Source organism: Vulpes vulpes, chromosome 10 (genome assembly GCF_048418805.1).
Source record: "Vulpes vulpes isolate BD-2025 chromosome 10, VulVul3, whole genome shotgun sequence".
In the NCBI taxonomy this organism is placed as follows: Eukaryota; Metazoa; Chordata; class Mammalia; order Carnivora; family Canidae; genus Vulpes; species Vulpes vulpes.
Genome location: NC_132789.1, coordinates 80,980,334 through 80,998,244, shown reverse-complemented (window position 1 = coordinate 80,998,244; position 17,911 = coordinate 80,980,334). Strand labels below are relative to the sequence as shown.

Below are 17,911 nucleotides of genomic sequence, written 5' to 3'. Positions count from 1 at the left end.
ATGAAGATGACACCAACAAGAAATTTGTACTGAAAATCCAATGTGTGTAAAGATTACCAATGTATTATCGATTTAGCAAATGTAAAACACCTCATCAAAACGAACATACTGTTTGTATACTGAAATAACAGTAATTCTAACAGCAAGGAAATGTTACAACTTTGTAAATGGTTAATTGTGAGGCCAAAACAGGTATATGGGAAGGTGAGAAAATTTTTACCCTCTTAGAAGTGAGCATGTAAGAACAGGTATCTTATAAGGATATTCTGCAGTAGTTTATTTAATTTATCCATTTTATTTTATTTTTTACCTGGAATATGGCTTCGGCAAGTATAAAAGAATTCTTTGCAATAGTCTTTGCAGAGCAGGGGAAGTACAAGGTCTCTTTCCAAGGCTTCTCTTTCAGGTGAGTGAAACAGGCTCTGGGAATATGGAGAGCAAAGTGCACATTTGATTTCCTCCAGTAACTTCCCACATTCTGTGTTGTTGGTCATAGAAAATATCTGAAAGCCATAAATCAGAAACAAACTTCTTTTTAGTCAGGTGACGTTAGGTTTAGTTCTGTTTTTTTTTGTTTGTTTTGTTTTGTTTTTGTAATCATATAAGTAGAATCATGTAGTTTAGCCAATGCTGTTGTCTGAAATTACCGTGTCACAAATACAGAATGCTTTAAATAAGGATATAAGTAAGGTCTCTTGGCCTGGAATGGGGAAGCAGAGGGTAAGGATGCACAAAAGTGCTTCTTACTCTTGCCAATCAAAGTCTATTTATCTTTTGGGGTATGAAAAATTAAATGACAACTGTATTGAGACCCTTTACCATTTTACTCTGCATCAGAGTGTATGGTGACTGATATTTAACTTTAAAACTCTTTAAAACTTTATCCAACTGCAAGCAAAGCAGTTTTTAAGACATGGTTATTTGGGTCTTAGGTAAAAATATACTTCACTCCTGATATTCCTAATATGATATTCTCAGGGATATTACTGGAATTACATTTCTCTAATTTCAGTTAATTTTCAGTCTACAGATTGCACAGGGAGAGTTTCCTAAAGTGGGGGAAATACCTCCTTTTCATGTTGCATAAAAATAGTATCTGAAGCTGAATAAAACTGATTTAAGACCAATTTTTATTATTCATTTTATCTTAGCCAGGAAAAACTTTCTAACTAGCTCCTCAGGTATGTTATATGCATGAATCAACACAGGAGTTTAATAAAAGTGCTTTTGTATAGGATTTAGTGAATTTTAGTAAAACAAGGAATATCTTTATCTTTATCTATACAGTATTATGTCTTTTATTCCAGTAAGACCAATTTGGGAGTTACAAATTCACTACAGTTAGTAATTGGTTGATAAAGTAGGTCTTGATGTCTAGTACTAACTTAAAAAAAATTATTTTAATAGCTCCTCTAATAAATATAGAAGACAATACCAGCACAATATTGAGACAATATTTAGACGGCACTGGTTTTTCATAATAAAAAACAATGGGAATGAATTTTATACCTTTTTTGTTTATGTATCTATATTTATACTTTATTTCTTTAGAACTAGGAACTGAAATTACCATCTGAAACTTCAGATCATTGTTTAAGGCAAATACTTCATTCACAAGGAGGTTCTGATCTAAGTAAATGTGTTGGCTTCTATTTTTTAGGATAAACATATTCTAGTTGATCACAAAATTTGGACCTGAAAGAACAAAGCAACTAAAAAATATCATTGAATATAAGCATGCTAAAATGTTAGCATGCAGCGATTGAAAGTTCCTTCTATGTTACCCTATTTCAAAAAAAAAAAAATATATATATATGCAATGTGTTGTAACTCTCTACAACAGTTAGAAAAGTTATTATTAATCACAATTATATTTACATTTTGATTTGTATCAATTTATTTAAATGACAATTGCTTAAATGGTTAAAGTTTTCTAAAAGGAAACATATGCCAGGCACTTAGAATTTGCATTCCAAGAATGTTTTAAATGTCTTTTATTGTCCATACTCTGGCAGACCTCACCAGATCTATTCAATATTAATACTGTTCAACTTTGTTCTGTTTGCTTATCGTATAGCAGTCCACTAAGAACAAAACAACTGCAGGATGCTGAAGCCACCTTTTTTGCTGGCTGAAAAACTGGAATGTAACTACCTTTAGTTTTATGGAGAATATGCATGCTTCCATTTTTTTACAGCTGAAACAAAATGATTCCCATATACTCTCCCAGCTGCTGTCCAGGAAGAGCTTGATTTTAGTACCTAAAGAATTTTCTCTTTTACAATTTTTGGAATGTGTCCTGGCCACAAGATCTCTCATGAAAAGTTTCAGAAATAAGATTCAATAAATTATCTGAAATCAAGTATAATATTATTCTTTGTAGAGTTTCATGCTGTTCTGGCCCAGCAGGATGGTAACATTTTGCTCTGTGTGAGGTCTGCAGTGTAAATACCTATTTGAAGATAGATAGAGCCATCATTCTGGCTTTGGTTTCAATGAACCAATAGTCTTACTGAAGTCAATTAAACTGACTCAGTCCACGATGCAACACTGTTTTAGACAGATGAGTCTTGGTGTGTGTAGGGAAGTTTTTCTTTTTTCGCCTATGTGCTCCTGTCGATATAGGTCCTTAACTTTATGTCTGACAACATCATCAATCTTAAAAGAAATTTAAGCTAATTTCCTGCTTCGATTTTAAAAAGCCATATATGAAACCATCAAATTATAGTGGTTTAAACTAAACATACTTTGAAAGTCATGTAAAACTTCGAAACATTATTACAGCATGCCTAGTAATGATTGTGGCTGTTGCTGACTAATTTATAACATCTGGCAGGTCATCCTTTAATCTTTAGCCACAAGAAAGTAAAATCCATAGAAGAAAGGTAAGATAAATACTGAAATACACAGTGAAGCGTGTGGCCTACCACTATCGCTTATCAACAAATAGTAAAATGGGTGACAGAGACCTTCTGTATTTCTCTTTATTTATCAAGTAACTGAACAAAGAAGATAAAAAGGCACCCACATGGGTTCGATGAGCACACAAAAGGAGAAAATACATGACAGTATATTAAGATGTCGCCTTAAGATCACTTGGTACACAAAAAGTTATTTCTAAAAATCATATGCCTACAAGGTTGTTCAGCTGTTGGGTAGAACACATGCGACTCTGGACTATAGTGCTGGATTATGTCATTAAAGAGTTCAGTTTCAATTTTAGGCTAATATGTAAATAGATCATTGTACTAAGGCAGCTGTTAAAGGGACCCCAGGATGAGTTATTTGTTTAGTTGGATGTGTTCAACAATAGCCTTTGTCCCTGAAAGAGCCAGAGCAAACAAATGATTGTAAAAGGGCACACTTGAAAACAATTACTTTTCACCCATTCCTTGACAGCTTCGCTGTGAAACCACCCAAGGTAGAGAGAGCGTCTATGCCTCTGTGGCTACAAGTTAAGTTTTAGAAATGGGGGTATTTCAGTTGGCTGCAGATTCAGTTTAGCTAATGGGAATTAGATCCTTTTAGCATGTTGTGTTTAGAAGCTGCAAAGATATTGCCAAGACAATATAACTTCCTAAATTTTGGTAGTATTTATTTATAATGGTAGTTAATTATCTCATTACAATACATAAAATTACTAAAATATACCCCTAAATTAAAATATGAAGGCGTGATACCACGGCCAAAGAATTGAACTCAATGCTAGTTCATTACATTAAAGAAAATGTGTTAGTTCAGAAACTGGATTTAATTGCACAGTTGAGCATGCTCAGTATTCCTACCTCGTTGGCTACTATCTATGAAATTTCTTCCTGTAGGAGAATGCTATGCCTGTACCTTCTTGAAAAGTTGCAGAAATCCTTCTTGGTTTTTTTTTTTTTTTTTTCATAAACGAAAACGGTCCTTTCAAATAGCCATCATCTCTCCTGTACACACATTATGAAATAAGACCCTAACATATATTATAAGCCAGAAAGGCTTAGGGGAAAACAGGGAAACACTGAAGTTTATTATAAAATAACATGTTTTAAAAACTATTAAAACTTGAGAACTAACACAGGTCAAGAATGCACATGCACAGCTATATCACTCTTCTGGTTTGAACAATTTGAGTATTGTTAGTTTATAAAGCACTTGTAATGGAACCAGCAAAGTCTAGTGTACCAAATTTAATTCAGACACATTTTCCAAATGAGTAGGGGTTTGTTGGAGATTGGAAGCACGTAAAACGGAAAGGAATGTGGATAGCTAACGTGGCAGATTTCTTCCTAAAGAATGATTTCTTGAAAAAAAAATTTATATAACTCCTCTTAAGGGTTATAACTCCCCTCAGTTCCTCCCCCCACCCCTCCAACTCCCTACTATATTTAGTTAGCAAAGTTTTCATTCCTCATGTTCCTGGAAGAGTTCAGTACTGCAGGGGTCTGCAGATCATTGGTATATTCACAATGCACGCTGCAAACAGGGAGACTTAATGGCAAATATTTCTAAACCTTTCTATGAATTTCCTGGTTCCTTTGGGCTCCTGGTAAAACCCTGCAGATGATATGAATGTAGCTTTTTTTGTAATTTAATTCAATTACCACACAGGAGCTTAATGACATTGTTTTGAATAAAATGCTGGAATATCTGTTCCCTGAATCTCAAGACTACTGCTGCATATGGTAAGAATAAAGAGAGAGTTGCAGCTGAAAACCTGCAGCAAGACAGTTCTCACTCATCTGGGAATAGAGGGAGTTGGACAAATGCTCCCTCAAAAGGCATGAACATTTGGACAGAGCTGGGGACTGAAAGAGAATGATGTTCTCTAGTTTCACCCATTAGTGAACCAACTAACAAACACAATGGTGTTGTTGTTATTCTTTTGCCATAAGCAACAGGACTCTGTGTGTGGGCAGCAGTTTAGTGGGGAGGAGGATAAGTCGACCCCTTTTTGTCCTATTGATTTTTTCCTATTTGCATGACTTGAGCAAATTAAATGATGCAATATGGCTTTTTGTTACAAAACAAAGTGAGAGATACCACCCAGACACATATGTTGATTCGTAGGAGCTGTTTACATGAGAATAGAGTGAAATCTACCGTGAACTGAGCATAAAAATTAGATTCAGCCTGGGTATTTTTTTTTTTTTTTAAATGCCTGGGCCAGCAAGACTGAAGCACAAGTTTTCCAAGAGTCTCTCAGACCTTGACAACTGCAGTGTTGTAACGGAGGAATTCTTAATTAAACCTAAAATGGGGAAAGGGAGGGGGAGCAAAGACACCTGATTGTTTATTTCACGTGCAGTGATTGTTAATGACGTGATTCTCCACCCCCCCTTGCAGTACAGTGGATAGCACACGTTGCTGCATCCCATGACAAGAAAGATGTTGCAAACTCAAAAATAAGCTTGCCTTTACGCTCAACCAACACTGTTTCCTATTTGTTTAAACTGAAGAACACAAGCAAAGTGTAAATGCATAACTCCTTAAACAAATTTCTAGAGCAGATCTTCCTGGACAACTAACCTGACACTGAAAGCCTGAATTTATAATGTTTCCAAACATTACAAACTGAGGCGGAGAACAACCTCCGTTTTAGGTGACAAATATGCCCCAGCAACATCTTTCCCCAGTTTTTCGGGTTCTCAACTGGAGTACCAGGAGTTCCTTTCCGCAGCGTTTAACTGTTGTAATGCAAGGCAATCCCTTCCGACGGGGCCGGGGGTCTTACCCCAACCGGGCTTCAACATCCTGCAAGATTCAATCCTCTCCCTAACCGAGCACGTGGAGAAAACTGCACAAATCTTGTTACCCTAGAAAAATAAACCGGAAACCACAGCCGCCTTAATTTACAGTTGCGCCGCAGCCAATGCCCGATTCGATCCCAAACACAGGGTTAATCGCGATTCTTTAAACTATTTCCCCCAGCCCAGCCCAGAACGCGGGTACCACGGAAGCTCCCCTCTTCTGAGACAGGCAGGTTTTGCACAGCATCCCGACCCGGGACTCCTGGGGCTGGGGGAGCTCTCTGTGCACCCCAGGGAAACACGCAGCTCCGGGCACGCCAGCGCTCCACAAAAGTCATCCAAAGGGGCTCTCGGAACCAGCTGCGCCCTTCTCCCCGCCGCCAGCATCTCCGGAGGCACCGGGAGCCCCCAGCCAGCCAGCCCGGACGTCACCCTCGCGTCGGTGAGGCGGGTGCGCGCTTACCTTGGTGTCCGGGCGCCCCAGCCCTGCGCTGTCACTCCGCAGGCAGCAGGACAGCCGCGGGTAGAAGCCGCCGCACAGCGCCTCTCCCCCACTCAGCAGCTCCAGCTGAGACATCAGCCGCCTCTCTCTCCTCTTCAGGCGCTTCGGGGGGTTCCCGTTTAGGCACCTTCTCCTCCTCGCTCCGCTCCCTTCGCTTCTTTCCCCAAACTTAGCATCTCCTTCGAAGAAGCCCAGAGCCACGGCCAGCAGCAGCAGCTTAAAGGAGAGCATCTTCAGCATCGTCTGCCCCGAGCGGCAGGGGCTGGGCGCGCGAGGCTGGGGGCGGGGGGGGGGCGCCACTGCCCGGCAGGGGCACCAGGGCGCAGCTCCAGGAGGAGGCTGCGGGGGACACTCGAGAGGCAGCGCGCGGTGGCGGGGGCAAAAAGAAGGAGAGCGATGCGACTTGGCAAAAAATAAGGGACAAGGCGATGTGTCCAGTGCCTTGGGGGAGTCCGAGGAGCAAGACAAAGTTGTGCGGATGGCACCGGTTGCGGTTGTGCCAGTGTCAGCTGGGTTAGGGGCTTCCTGCCGCGGCCGGCCAGTGGGAGGAGGAGGAGGAGATGGAAAAGGAGGAGGAAGAAGAGGAGGAGAAGACGGCCACAGAGGTTCACTTTTCCGTGTAATGGGAGTTGTTTAGGTGAGACAGTAGCAGGAGGAGAAACGGCGGCGGCGGCGGCGGCGGCGGGGCAGGCGCGGGCAGGGCCAGCGCTGGGCTCTGGGTGATGCTGAGGTCTCCTCTGCCGGCGGCTGCAGCTTCTCACACAGCCTCTCATGTTTCGCTCCCTCTTTTCTTCTTCTTTTTAACTAGCGCGCGGGGAGGTGCTGCCACCGCGCGCCCCTTGACGTCACCGCTCCTCGCGCGCCCCCGCCCGGGCCGGGGGAGGGGAGGGGAGGGGAGGGGGCGGCCCCGGCGCAGGAGCGTCCCGGGGCCCGACTGCCTGGTGGCCGCGGTGGGGCGGGGGCGGGGGCGGGGGCCGGGGCCAGGGCGAGGGCGCGGCCGAGGCCGACCAGGGCGGGGCCGAGCGCGCCGTCCTCGCCACGGCGCCCGGCGGGGGGCGTGCGGGGCCCGGGGCGAGGGCGCGGCGCGGAGACGGCTCTTCCGCCCTCTCGCGTCCCCTCGGCCCCCCGCGCTCCCGCTGGGTCCCGGCGGCCCAGCCGAGGCTCAGGAGAGCGAGCGAGCGAGCGAAAGTGGGCCGCGGGGGGTGAGAAGGGAGGGGCCCCCCCAGGGCCCCAGCCCCGGCCCCCGCCCGCCCCTCGCCCCGCGCGCGGGGAGGTCGAGCCCGGCGGGCTGCGGGGGGCGCGAGGGCGTTTCGCGGCCCCTTGCGCGCCTCCTGGCCGCACGGACTCCCCCCAGCCCCCGCATTTTCAACCTGAATTTCGAGTCGGTAAAGATCTCCTTTGGCTTCTGAGTTAGAGGCGGGGGGGCCGACGCAAGTGCTGCGAGCCGCGGAATAGGTTAAGACGCTCGAAGACTGTTCGACAAGAAGCCTCCGTCCTCGGCCGGGGAGCCGCGCGCTCCCCAAGCGGAGCGGGCGCGCGCGCCGGCGGGGGGTGGGGGAGCCCCAGCCTGGCGGGCCGGCCCGGGGCGCCGGAGCCCCTCCCCGAGCGCGGGAGCGCAGGTTCCGCCCCGTCAGGTGGAGGAGAGGGGGAGCGGGCCGCGCTGTGCAATCAGCGTTCATTTTAAATGCGGAGGAAAAAAAAAAATCCGGGGGAGACTTCCCCGGGGGTGTGAACACCGAGGCCACTAGGGAGGCGTTAGTCCTGGAGGAAGAATTAGTAGCGAGTTTGCGGGCATCCAGAAGCGGGACGCCCGGCGTATCCCAAGCACCCCCAGTACAGACCTTCCCCCAGACAGACAGAGTCTGTAAGCGTCTCTAGAAAGAGCTGCACGTCATCGAGCCTGCTGACCTGACGTTAACGGGATCCCCGCAAGTTGACGCGAGGAAGAGCCAGGACAGGGTTGCACACCTGCCCTTGTGAGCATTTAACAGGGGAGGAGACTTTCTGGTAGGTAGGATCTTGGAGAGGAGATAAGGCAGTTTTCCCATTTTGGCAATGGAAGAATATTCCCCATATTTGGGTCGGCTTCACTTCTCGGGTATAAACTTCGCCCAGCCCACGTGAAAGTTGGTGATGGTGGATTAAACTAATTACTGTTAAAGCGGCCACAGCGCCTAGATAAGGCTGCTTCTGCGCCTTTCGATTTCTGGACCCGGGTTTTACCAGTGGAGCTAAGATTTTTCCACGGAAGTGGTGACCGATTAGAATAACAACAACAACAACAAAAAATCTGCTGCGATATTTGGTCCAGTCCTGAGCTCAGTGCAGGTCCGGGGTGACACACTTAGCATTTCTCTCAGGGGCTCTTGTATACACGGCTTCTTTATGTGTCCCACAGGCTGCCGTATCTGACATTCTTCCTGCATTGAGGACTTTTAATATAAAATAAATCATAGAGCTAAAAGGACTTAAGACTTTAAACTCATTTAATAAACAGGAGAAGACAGACATTCCACCAAGATTAAATCACTTGCATAATCTCATGTAATTAGGTAGCTTAAAAACCAGGACTCGGGGGCCCAATCTAGGTTGTTTTCCACTATCCAATACTTTATTCCCAAATACCCAGTTTTATGTTCTATTTCCAAAATAAAAATCCTTTTAAAATTATATTTCAGTGGTTTCAGCTCCCACTCTAAGTGATGAATTCATCTTAGTAGTTTTGGAACAGGCTTTCCTTATGATTTGTGCTTCGAGACTAAAGACATTGAAAAGGTAAATTAATTTGGTTTTTGAAAATTTTGTGGCTTTTATTATCTGTGACCCTATGGTTTAAGAATAGAGTTTATAAAAGATTACTGAAATGAGATAAACACGTTCTTTCTTGATACATGGGAGCTAGAATTGATCCTATACGTTGTTAGTCATGACGGTAAATAAATGGAGTCAGTGATGAGATAGCTGAGCTTATTCTCAGTGCCACTGATAAAATTTCCAAAAAGTCTATGAGCAGTGCCATAGAAGTTAACTAACTTCTGATCCTTTCTTTCTTTCTTTCTTTCTTTCTTTCTTTCTTTCTTTCTTTCTTCCTTCCTTCCTTCCTTCCTTCCTTGCTTCCTTCCTTCCTTTTTGCAGGGGGGAAGTTGCATAGTTCACATATAGCCAACTTGACAGCAGAATATTTAGGAATCAAAAATTTTGTTTGTTTCTTAAGAGTAATCCTTGAAGGTCCACTTGGATATGGCGAACCATGTGCACACTTGAACGTGAAAATGATCTTCCATCAAAGAGATCTGTCTCTTCAGCTAAATCAACAGAAGTGGTTCAAAGAAGAGACCCCTCTATCTGACCAAACTCAGCCAGACAAATTAAATCAGCCTTTTTGAGCAAGGAGTAAAGCCGTGCAAGGGTGGCCTGATCACCCCTTTCTGCCGGCACCAGCACTGACCTGCCCCCTCTAGTTTTGCCACCTATGTGCAAATCATGCCCTGTACAAGGGCACTTCGCTGAGATAGGCAATGAGAGCTGAAATCCTGCCAAGCTCCACTGATCAAGCTCAGTTTATGGGTATAAGGCTGTGTCTACCCAGGCAGTGTGGCTCCTTTTCTAAGTTGTACCAAGGCACTCTGTGTGGGCCGGGGGCAATTCTGACCATACCAGTACCATATCCCAGTTCTACCCAGGATTCCTTACCTCTGACAGAATGAAGATTCTCATGAACAGATTAGGTTTATCGTAAAAGATGAATTATTTGACCCAAATTGAAATTAATTTCATAGATAAAGCTCAAAATATTGCTATGGATATGAATTGTTTATATGTATTTATATGTGTATGTATATATATATTACTATGGATGTGAATTATATTTGTAGGTGTTTTATGCATAAAAAAAGTTATGTGGGTACACATTTCTATGTGTCAAAAATTAGCACAACTTAAACTTAGTAAATGTTGAAAATAAAACTATTTTAGGTATTGGAAATGGATTTCTGGTCTTCACAGAAATACGTACTATTACATTTCAACAAATATCTATTAAGTGCCAGGTACTTGTATACATGTATACAGTCATGACAAATAATATACCCTGCTTCTAGATAATTTATTCTCTAGCAAGGAGGACAAAAGATAAGATCACAAAATAACTTCTGATTTTATAAATTGTGGTGAGGGCTGTGAGACATGCCAAGATGGAGAATAATAAGCACACTTACCTCACATTAAGTGACTGGAGAAAAGTCTCTGTGAAAATGACATTCAGTTGAGACCTGAGGTGAGTTGGTATGAGTTTATGGTGTAATTCCACCTTGACGTTTAAAGTATAGAAGCATTTGTATTCAGAACAGAGTGTGAGACATTTAAGGGAAAGCACAGAATAAAGATGTAAATAAGAAAGGTGAGAGATTAAATTCATAGTTTAGTTTATAAACTCTAGGTAACTAATGAAGTTATATTCATGTATTTTTCGTTTCCTTTTGCTAGTACCTAGTTCTCATTCTTTGTCTTTCTTTAAATTGTGGGTTTTTATTCAACTTCTAGGGATTATTGTAGTTTGAATGGCCATGCATGATAATGGCCATTGCATCTTACCTAACCAGCACTTAGGTGTTTTGTTTTTGTTTTCATTTGTGCCTGTTGATAACTGTCAAGATTTTTTTCATTTGTGGAGTTAAATACCCATGAGATTTTAAGCTCTGTGAGGGTAGGAATTATATTTCCTTCTTGTTTGGCTTCCCAGCGAAGAGTCTTATCAGTGTTCTACATTTCATACTCATCAGCCTACTCATACAGTGTCATACACCAGCCTCACCGTGCCAGGACCAGTCTCTTCATAAATTCTGCTGGCTGACCAGTCTTGCTCGACTTACTACTTTCAAAGGTTTAAAATGGAAAAATATTTGGATTATAAAAAATCCAAGTTGTTAAACAGAAGGGAGCACACAACTTAAAGCACACTATCATGAAAGAATTTCAGGAGATGCCACTACAAAGTGTGGCTCCATGGAGGAAAGGCAGCCAACAAAGCCAAAGAAAATCACACAGCTTTTTAAAATTAAAGATTCGTTATAGTTCAAGCACACTGATTCAATGGTAGGGCTGCTAATAATGGTTTTTCTACAGTTATTCAGTCTTCCTTTCAAAAATTGGCACTCTGCTCTGGGCACTGGGCATTTAGTAGTCAACAGTGATTCTCTTGGGAGCTTGTATGCTACTGGAGAAGGCAGTAGATAACAAATGGATAGAAAGTATGCCATGAGGTGATGTGTGCTATAGAGGAAAGGGATTATGGGGAAAGACAAGGCAGGAGTTGAGAGAAATAATAATTAGGAAAGTCAGGAAATAATAGGAAAGATGTCTTCAGAGGTATGGGCAGAGACTTGAAGTAGTGAGCCACATCCGCGCAGATGTCTACAAGCATAGGGAACGGCAAGTCAAAGACCAGGAAGCAAGCATGCTTGGTATGTCTAAGGATTAGCAAAGAGACCAGTATGGCTGGAACAGAGTGGGTGACAGAGGAAATGACAAGAAGTAGCAAGGGCAGGGCAGATATCACACAGGGTTTTGTAAGCTGTGTTTCAGACTTCGGCTTTTACTCTGAATGAATGATTATCTCTGGGGGTCCTCATCAGAGGTAAAGAAACTGCTGCTTATTTCCTGTATCTACAGAATGAATTAAATATAAGGCATTGGTCAAATGGGTGCCAGGAAACTGAAAAAAGCAAAAAGAGAGCGCTGAAGTAAAAAACAGTAACTGCAGGGAGCAGCTCCCATCCTTAGGGAGTGAGGAACAAAAGAGGAATTGGGGTTTACAGAACTCAGAAGCTGACCTCTTTATCCATTCATCTTTCGATGGACTGTGTATACAATGGAATATTACTCAGCCATTAGAAACGACAAATACTCACTAATTGCTTCGCGGTGGAGGGACCTGGAGGGTATTATGCTGAGTGAAATAAGTCAATCAGAAAAGGACAAACATTATATGGTCTCATTCGTTTGGGGAATTCAAAATTAGTGAAAGGGAAAGGAGAGAAAATGAGTGAAAATATAAGTGAGGGTGACAAAACATGACAAACACCTAACTCTGGGAAATGAACAAGGGGTAGTGGAAGGGGAGGTGGGGGGGGGGTTGGGGTGACTGGGTGATGGGCACTGAGGGGGACACTTAGCGGGATGAGCACTGGGTGTTATGCTATATGTTGGCAAATTGAACTCCAGTAAAAAAAAAAAATTAGGTGAAATGAGGTTGGTTCTGGGAGTGCTAGAAGAAAGCTGGGGACTGGAGCCACATGCCACTAACAGGATGTATTTGTTTTGTAAGGCTGCCATCACGAAGTACCACAAACTAGGTGGTTTAAAACAACCAGCTCTGGAAAGCTGTAAGTCTGAAATCTAAGTGTTAGCAATGTGCCACTTGTAAGGGCTATGAGGGAGAATCTGTTCTGCACCTCTCTCCTAGTTCTCATAGGCCCAGGGGTTCTTTTCCTTGGTTTGTAGATGGACTTCCCTTTATGTCCTCATAGCATATCCCTATGTCCATATCTGTTTGTGTGTCCATATTGCTCCTTTTTATAAAGACACCAGTCCCTGGATGAAGGTCCACCTCTTGATCATCTGCAAAGAACTTATTTGAAAATAAGGTCACATTCATAGATACTGGGGAGTAGGCCTTTAATATCTTTTGAGAGGGGACACAATTTAGTGCACAACACAATATAAAGAAAGGGTCATTGCCAGGAGGATGCAGACAGGAACATGCATCCTTCCTGCCATCCTTTTTTTTTTTTTTTAGAGAGATTTTATTTATTCATGAGACACACACACACACACACACACACACAGAGGCAGAGACACAGGCGGAGGGAGAAGCAGGCTCCATGCAGGGAGCCTGGTGTGGGACTTGATCCCGGGACTCTAGGATCACGCCCTGGGCTGAAGGCGATGCTAAACCTCTGAGCCACTTGGCCTGCTCTCCTGCCATCCTTTTACCTTCGATAGCCATGTATAACTTCTGACTCCCCCCACTCAATTAGCACATATTTTGTATGTTATATGCATTTTATGCTGTATTCTATTTACGCTTATTCTTATAAGCAAGAGAAAATACTGTATTGTTTTCACTGAAAAAAAAATCAGTGTGTAAGTGGACCTGCACAGTTTCAGCCCATGTTGTTCAAGAGTCAGCTGCATTGCCTAATAGTCCTTTTATTATGTAGAATCTGTAGTAATGTCACCTCTCTCATTTCTGATATTGATAATTTGTGTCTCTGTCTTGCTTCAACTTGATCAAAGTGGCTGAAAATTTATCAATTTTATTAGTTTTCTCAAAGAATCAGACTTTGGTTTCATTGATTTTTCTCCATTACTGTGTTGTTAGTTGATTTCCCCTTTGATCTTTATTTTTTACTCTGTTTTGCTTACTTTGGGTTTTTATTTGCTCTGATTTTGCTGGTTGCTTAAAATGGAAACTGAAGTCATTAATTTGGGACCTCTCTCTCTAAATGTATGCATCTAGCACTATACATCTCCCTCTTTGTACTGCTTTAACCACATGCTACAAATTTTTAAATGCTATGTTTTCAGTTTCAATCAGTTCAAAATACTTTCCATTATTCCTTTTGAGTCTTTTTTTTTTTAAGATTTTAATTTATTTATTCATGAGAGACACAGAGAGAGAGAGGCAGAGTGAGAAGCAGGCTCCTCGCAGGGAGCCTAACGTGGTACCTGATCCCAGGACTCCAGGATCACACCGTGGGCTGAAGGCAGGCGCTTAACCGCTGAGCCACCCAGGCATCCCTACTTTTGAGTCTTTGAATCAGAGGTTATTTAAAATGTTTTATTTCATTTCCAAATATTTGTGATATTTTTGAGGCCTTTCTGACATTGATTCAAATTCAATTACATTGTAGTGAGAGGATATAATATGCACAAAACTGATTATTTTAAAAAAATCTTGAGACTTTTTATGGGTAGAAAAATGTCTATCTTGGTAAACATTCTGTGTAAAATTGAAAACAATGTATATTTTGGGTGGAGTGTTGCATCAATGTTGATCAGGTTGATTTGGTAGATAGTGTTCAGTGTTTTGCCTCCTTACTAATTTTCTGCCTACATGTTCTATTGGTCATTGAGAGACAGAAATATTGACATTTCTGATATGGTAAGAATTTTTATGTTTCTTCTTACAGTTCTATCAGTCTTTGTTTCATATATTTTCAAGTTCTGTTAACTGAGTGTATAAATATTTAAGATTGTTATGTCTCTCTGATGAATCATCCCCTTTGTCATCATGAAATGTCCTTTATCTTTAGGAATGGTCTTTGCTATAATATGTACTTTATTACTAATACAACCACTCTTTTTTTCTTTTGATTAGTATTAATAGACTTTCCCCCATCCTATTGTTTTTACTTTATTTCTGTCTTTATATTTAAGGTGCATTTATTGTAGGCAGCATATAGTTGAGTTTTGTTTATTTTTGCCAATAAGGCAAACTACGACTTTTATTTGAGGTGTTTAGACCCTTTATATTTGATTTAAGTACTGATTCAGTTTGGTTTAAAATCCTTTACCTTACTATTTGCTTTTTATTTGTTCTATTTATTCTTTATTTGCTTGTTATTCTTTTTCTCTTTTTTTAGATTGAGTATTTTTATTTATTCCCTGCAGGGAGATTTCAAAATAAGAATAAAAGTTTTATCTTCACACATACACCATTTCTGATGCTTTTCATTCCTTAACATAGATCCAGATTTTTATCTGGCGTGATTTTGCTTGTGTCTGAAGAACATGTCTTTTTTTTTTATGATAGTCACACACACACACACACACAGAGAGAGAGGCAGAGACATAGGCAGAGGGAGAAGCAGGCTCCATGCACTGGGAGCCCGATGTGGGATTCGATCCCGGGTCTCCAGGATCGTGCCCTGGGCCAAAGGCAGGCGCCAAACCGCTGCGCCACCCAGGGATCCCCTGAAGAACATGTCTTAACAGTTTTTGTAAGTAAGGGTCTAATTGTGATGATTTTATTTTTAGTTTTGGGTTGTCTGGAAAAATCTTTCTTGTGCCTTGGGTTTTGAGAGGTATTTGTGCTGGGTATAGAATTTGGGGCTGACTGTTCCACCCCTCACTGCCAGTACTTTAAAGATACTGTTTTACTGTCTTAATTATATTTTCCAACAAGAACTCATTCTCATTCTTATTTATCTACTTTTGTATATTATGTGTCTTTTTTCTCTGGTTGCTTGTCACATTTTCCCTTTGTCAGTGAGTTTTAGCTCTTTAATTCTAATATATCTTGGTGTAGTTTTCTTCATAGTTCTTGTGTTTGGGGTTTGTTGAGATTCTTAGATTTGTTGGTCTACAGTTTCATCAAATTTGGAAAAATTTCTGTCCATTATGTCTTCCAATATTCAACCCCCCTCCTTTGGGAATTATATGTTATATATTATATATTATATATAATTACATATATTATATATTACATATAATTATATACTATAATTATATGTATATTAGACCAGTTGTATTCTACAGCTTATTGGTGCATATTTTATTTTATTTTATTTTAGTCTTTATTCTCTCTGTATTTTATGTTAGGTGAATTCTATATATTTAAGTTTACTAGTCTTTAATTCTGCAATGTGTAAACTGCTATTTATCCCATCCCAGATATTTTTTATTTCAGGCATTACACTTTTATCTCAAAAAGTTTGATTTCAGCCTTCTTAATATCTTTCAAGTTTGTAGAGGAAAGATTGAGCAGGTAAAGTACTTTCTTGAACATATGCAATATAGTTGCACAACTGTTTTGAGGTCCTTGTTTGACAATTCTATCATCTGTGCCACTTTCTGGGACTGTGTTTACTTAGTGATTTTTGTCTTTGTTATGGTTTATATTATCCAATTTCTTTGCATGCCTGCTAGTTTTTTATTTAATCCCAAATATTTTTTACCTTGTTAGATGCTTAATATTCCTATAAACATTCTTGAGCTTTGCTCTGAAGTACAGTTAAATGACTTGGTAACAGTTTGATCTTTTTAAGCTTCCTTTTAAACAGTGTTAGGTGAAGCTAGAATTACCTTTATTTTTTTTTTATTTTTATTTATTATTTATGATGGTCACACACAGAGAGAGAGAGAGGCAGAGACACAGGCAGAGGGAGAAGCAGGCTCCATGCACCGGGAACCCGACGTGGGATTCGATCCCGGGTCTCCAGGATCGTGCCCTGGGCCAAAGGCAGGTGCCAAACTGCTGCGCCACCCAGGGATCCCTAGAATCACCTTTAATCTAAGGCTAATTTTCTCCACTACTGAAGTGATATCATTGTAGATGTTCTTTCTGATTTTCCTTTCATTATGAAGTTTGTAGCTATTTGGAGCTGTACTATTCTTGGACTTGTCTGAGTTCTAGGTATCTGCTCCTTTCAAGTGGTTCTTTCCCTTTCCTCTGGCAATTTCCCCATAGCCATATGCTACTAAAAACCCAGCTGAAGACTTGAGGGGTATCCTCTGTGGATTTGCAAAGCTCTCTTTCTGTGCAGCTGTCTCCTCTCTGGGACTTGGCGTTTTGAACTCCACCTCTTGGCCTCTCAAGATTCCATGTGTCTTTTCTGTCAACTCAAGGCTATTGCCTGCTTCTGTTTGGATTCCCTCCCCGGCACTGCAGCCTGGAAATTCTGTCTAGGCAGTATGCTGGGGATAGTCACCTAGCTCTCAGGGATCAACATTCTCTACTTACTTAGTTGATATGCAATACCTGAATATCTTGTCTGGTATTTTCATTTTCATGGTTATAACATTATAATATTACCTGTTGAGTTGTTTCAGGTGGTACAGTGAATCTGGTCCCAGTTACTCCATCTTGGCTAGAAGCAGGCATCCGATGGTATCTTTTTTGTGTGTGAAAAAGTTTTTGATGACCAATTCAATTTCTTGATTTAGAAAATAATGGTAACCAAGTTAGTGGAAGATTCATTTCAGTTTCTTATTGCCAGCCAATGTTTATGTCTTTCTTCCTCCTTAGACCTATAGCTTTATATAATCTGTACCCTCATGAAGTAGTTGGCAAGAGTTTATTTCAGTCTTTTACCATTTTTGCTCTTCATTATAGCTAATGATCCTAACTGTATTTCTCCTTCTATCAAGCCCTTTTAGCTTGTCTACCATCTTTTTTGTTCAGACTCATGCCAGACCTTCTTCCTGGCTCTGTTATTACCCTGGGGAACCCTGACTCTCAGAATGTTTTTCCCGTATGCTCCAACAGCAGCAGTTATTTATTTTGTTTATGCTGAACAGTGTATTAAATTTATTTAGAAAACACACAAAAAAACCTTCGCTTACTTTTTTTTTTTCTGCCTAGAGGATAACACCTGGCTGCTGTGTATTCTGAATATAAGGATGAGGAAATAGCAGACTTTAAGTACATGCTTCTGTTTTCAGCCCTCTATTATACTCTGCCGCCATCACACCTGGCATCCTTGAGTCAATAACCCCTCATAAGTTCTAAAAGGCAGGATGGCCCCTTCGTTGGCTGCAGCCTCTTCCTATTTATTCTGGACTGTGTCTTTTCCTAGCCTACTTAACTTTTCCTCTCACTTTCCACCTCCCAGAACTGTGTTGAAATAGTTCATCCGTTGGTAACTCCCTCATGTCCTTCTTCCTGCTCTGTGTT

General features: G+C 41.5%; 1 protein-coding gene and 1 long non-coding RNA gene across 7 annotated transcripts in view; one reads left to right on the top strand and one right to left on the bottom strand.

The window, feature by feature from the left end:
• HHIP (hedgehog interacting protein) overlaps positions 1-6,605 on the bottom strand; it is a 92,395-nt gene extending 85,790 nt beyond the window's left edge. For all 6 annotated transcript variants that reach the window (XR_011994965.1, XR_011994966.1, XM_026018140.2 and 3 more), the window contains exons 1-2: positions 6,196-6,605; positions 311-503 (exon numbers count right to left, since the gene is read on the bottom strand). Coding sequence is in view for 4 of the 6 variants with exons in the window: in XM_026018140.2 (XP_025873925.1) it covers positions 311-503; positions 6,196-6,474 (472 nt within the window). In the remaining 2 variants the exon portion in view is untranslated. The remainder of the gene's footprint in view (positions 1-310; positions 504-6,195) is intronic.
• A 129-nt stretch (positions 6,606-6,734) lies between these two features.
• The window catches only part of LOC112934674 (uncharacterized), a 35,173-nt gene continuing 23,996 nt past the window's right edge, over positions 6,735-17,911 (top strand). Inside the window, exon 1 of the long non-coding RNA XR_003238009.2 lies at positions 6,735-6,871. This is a non-coding gene — a long non-coding RNA (uncharacterized lncRNA). The remainder of the gene's footprint in view (positions 6,872-17,911) is intronic.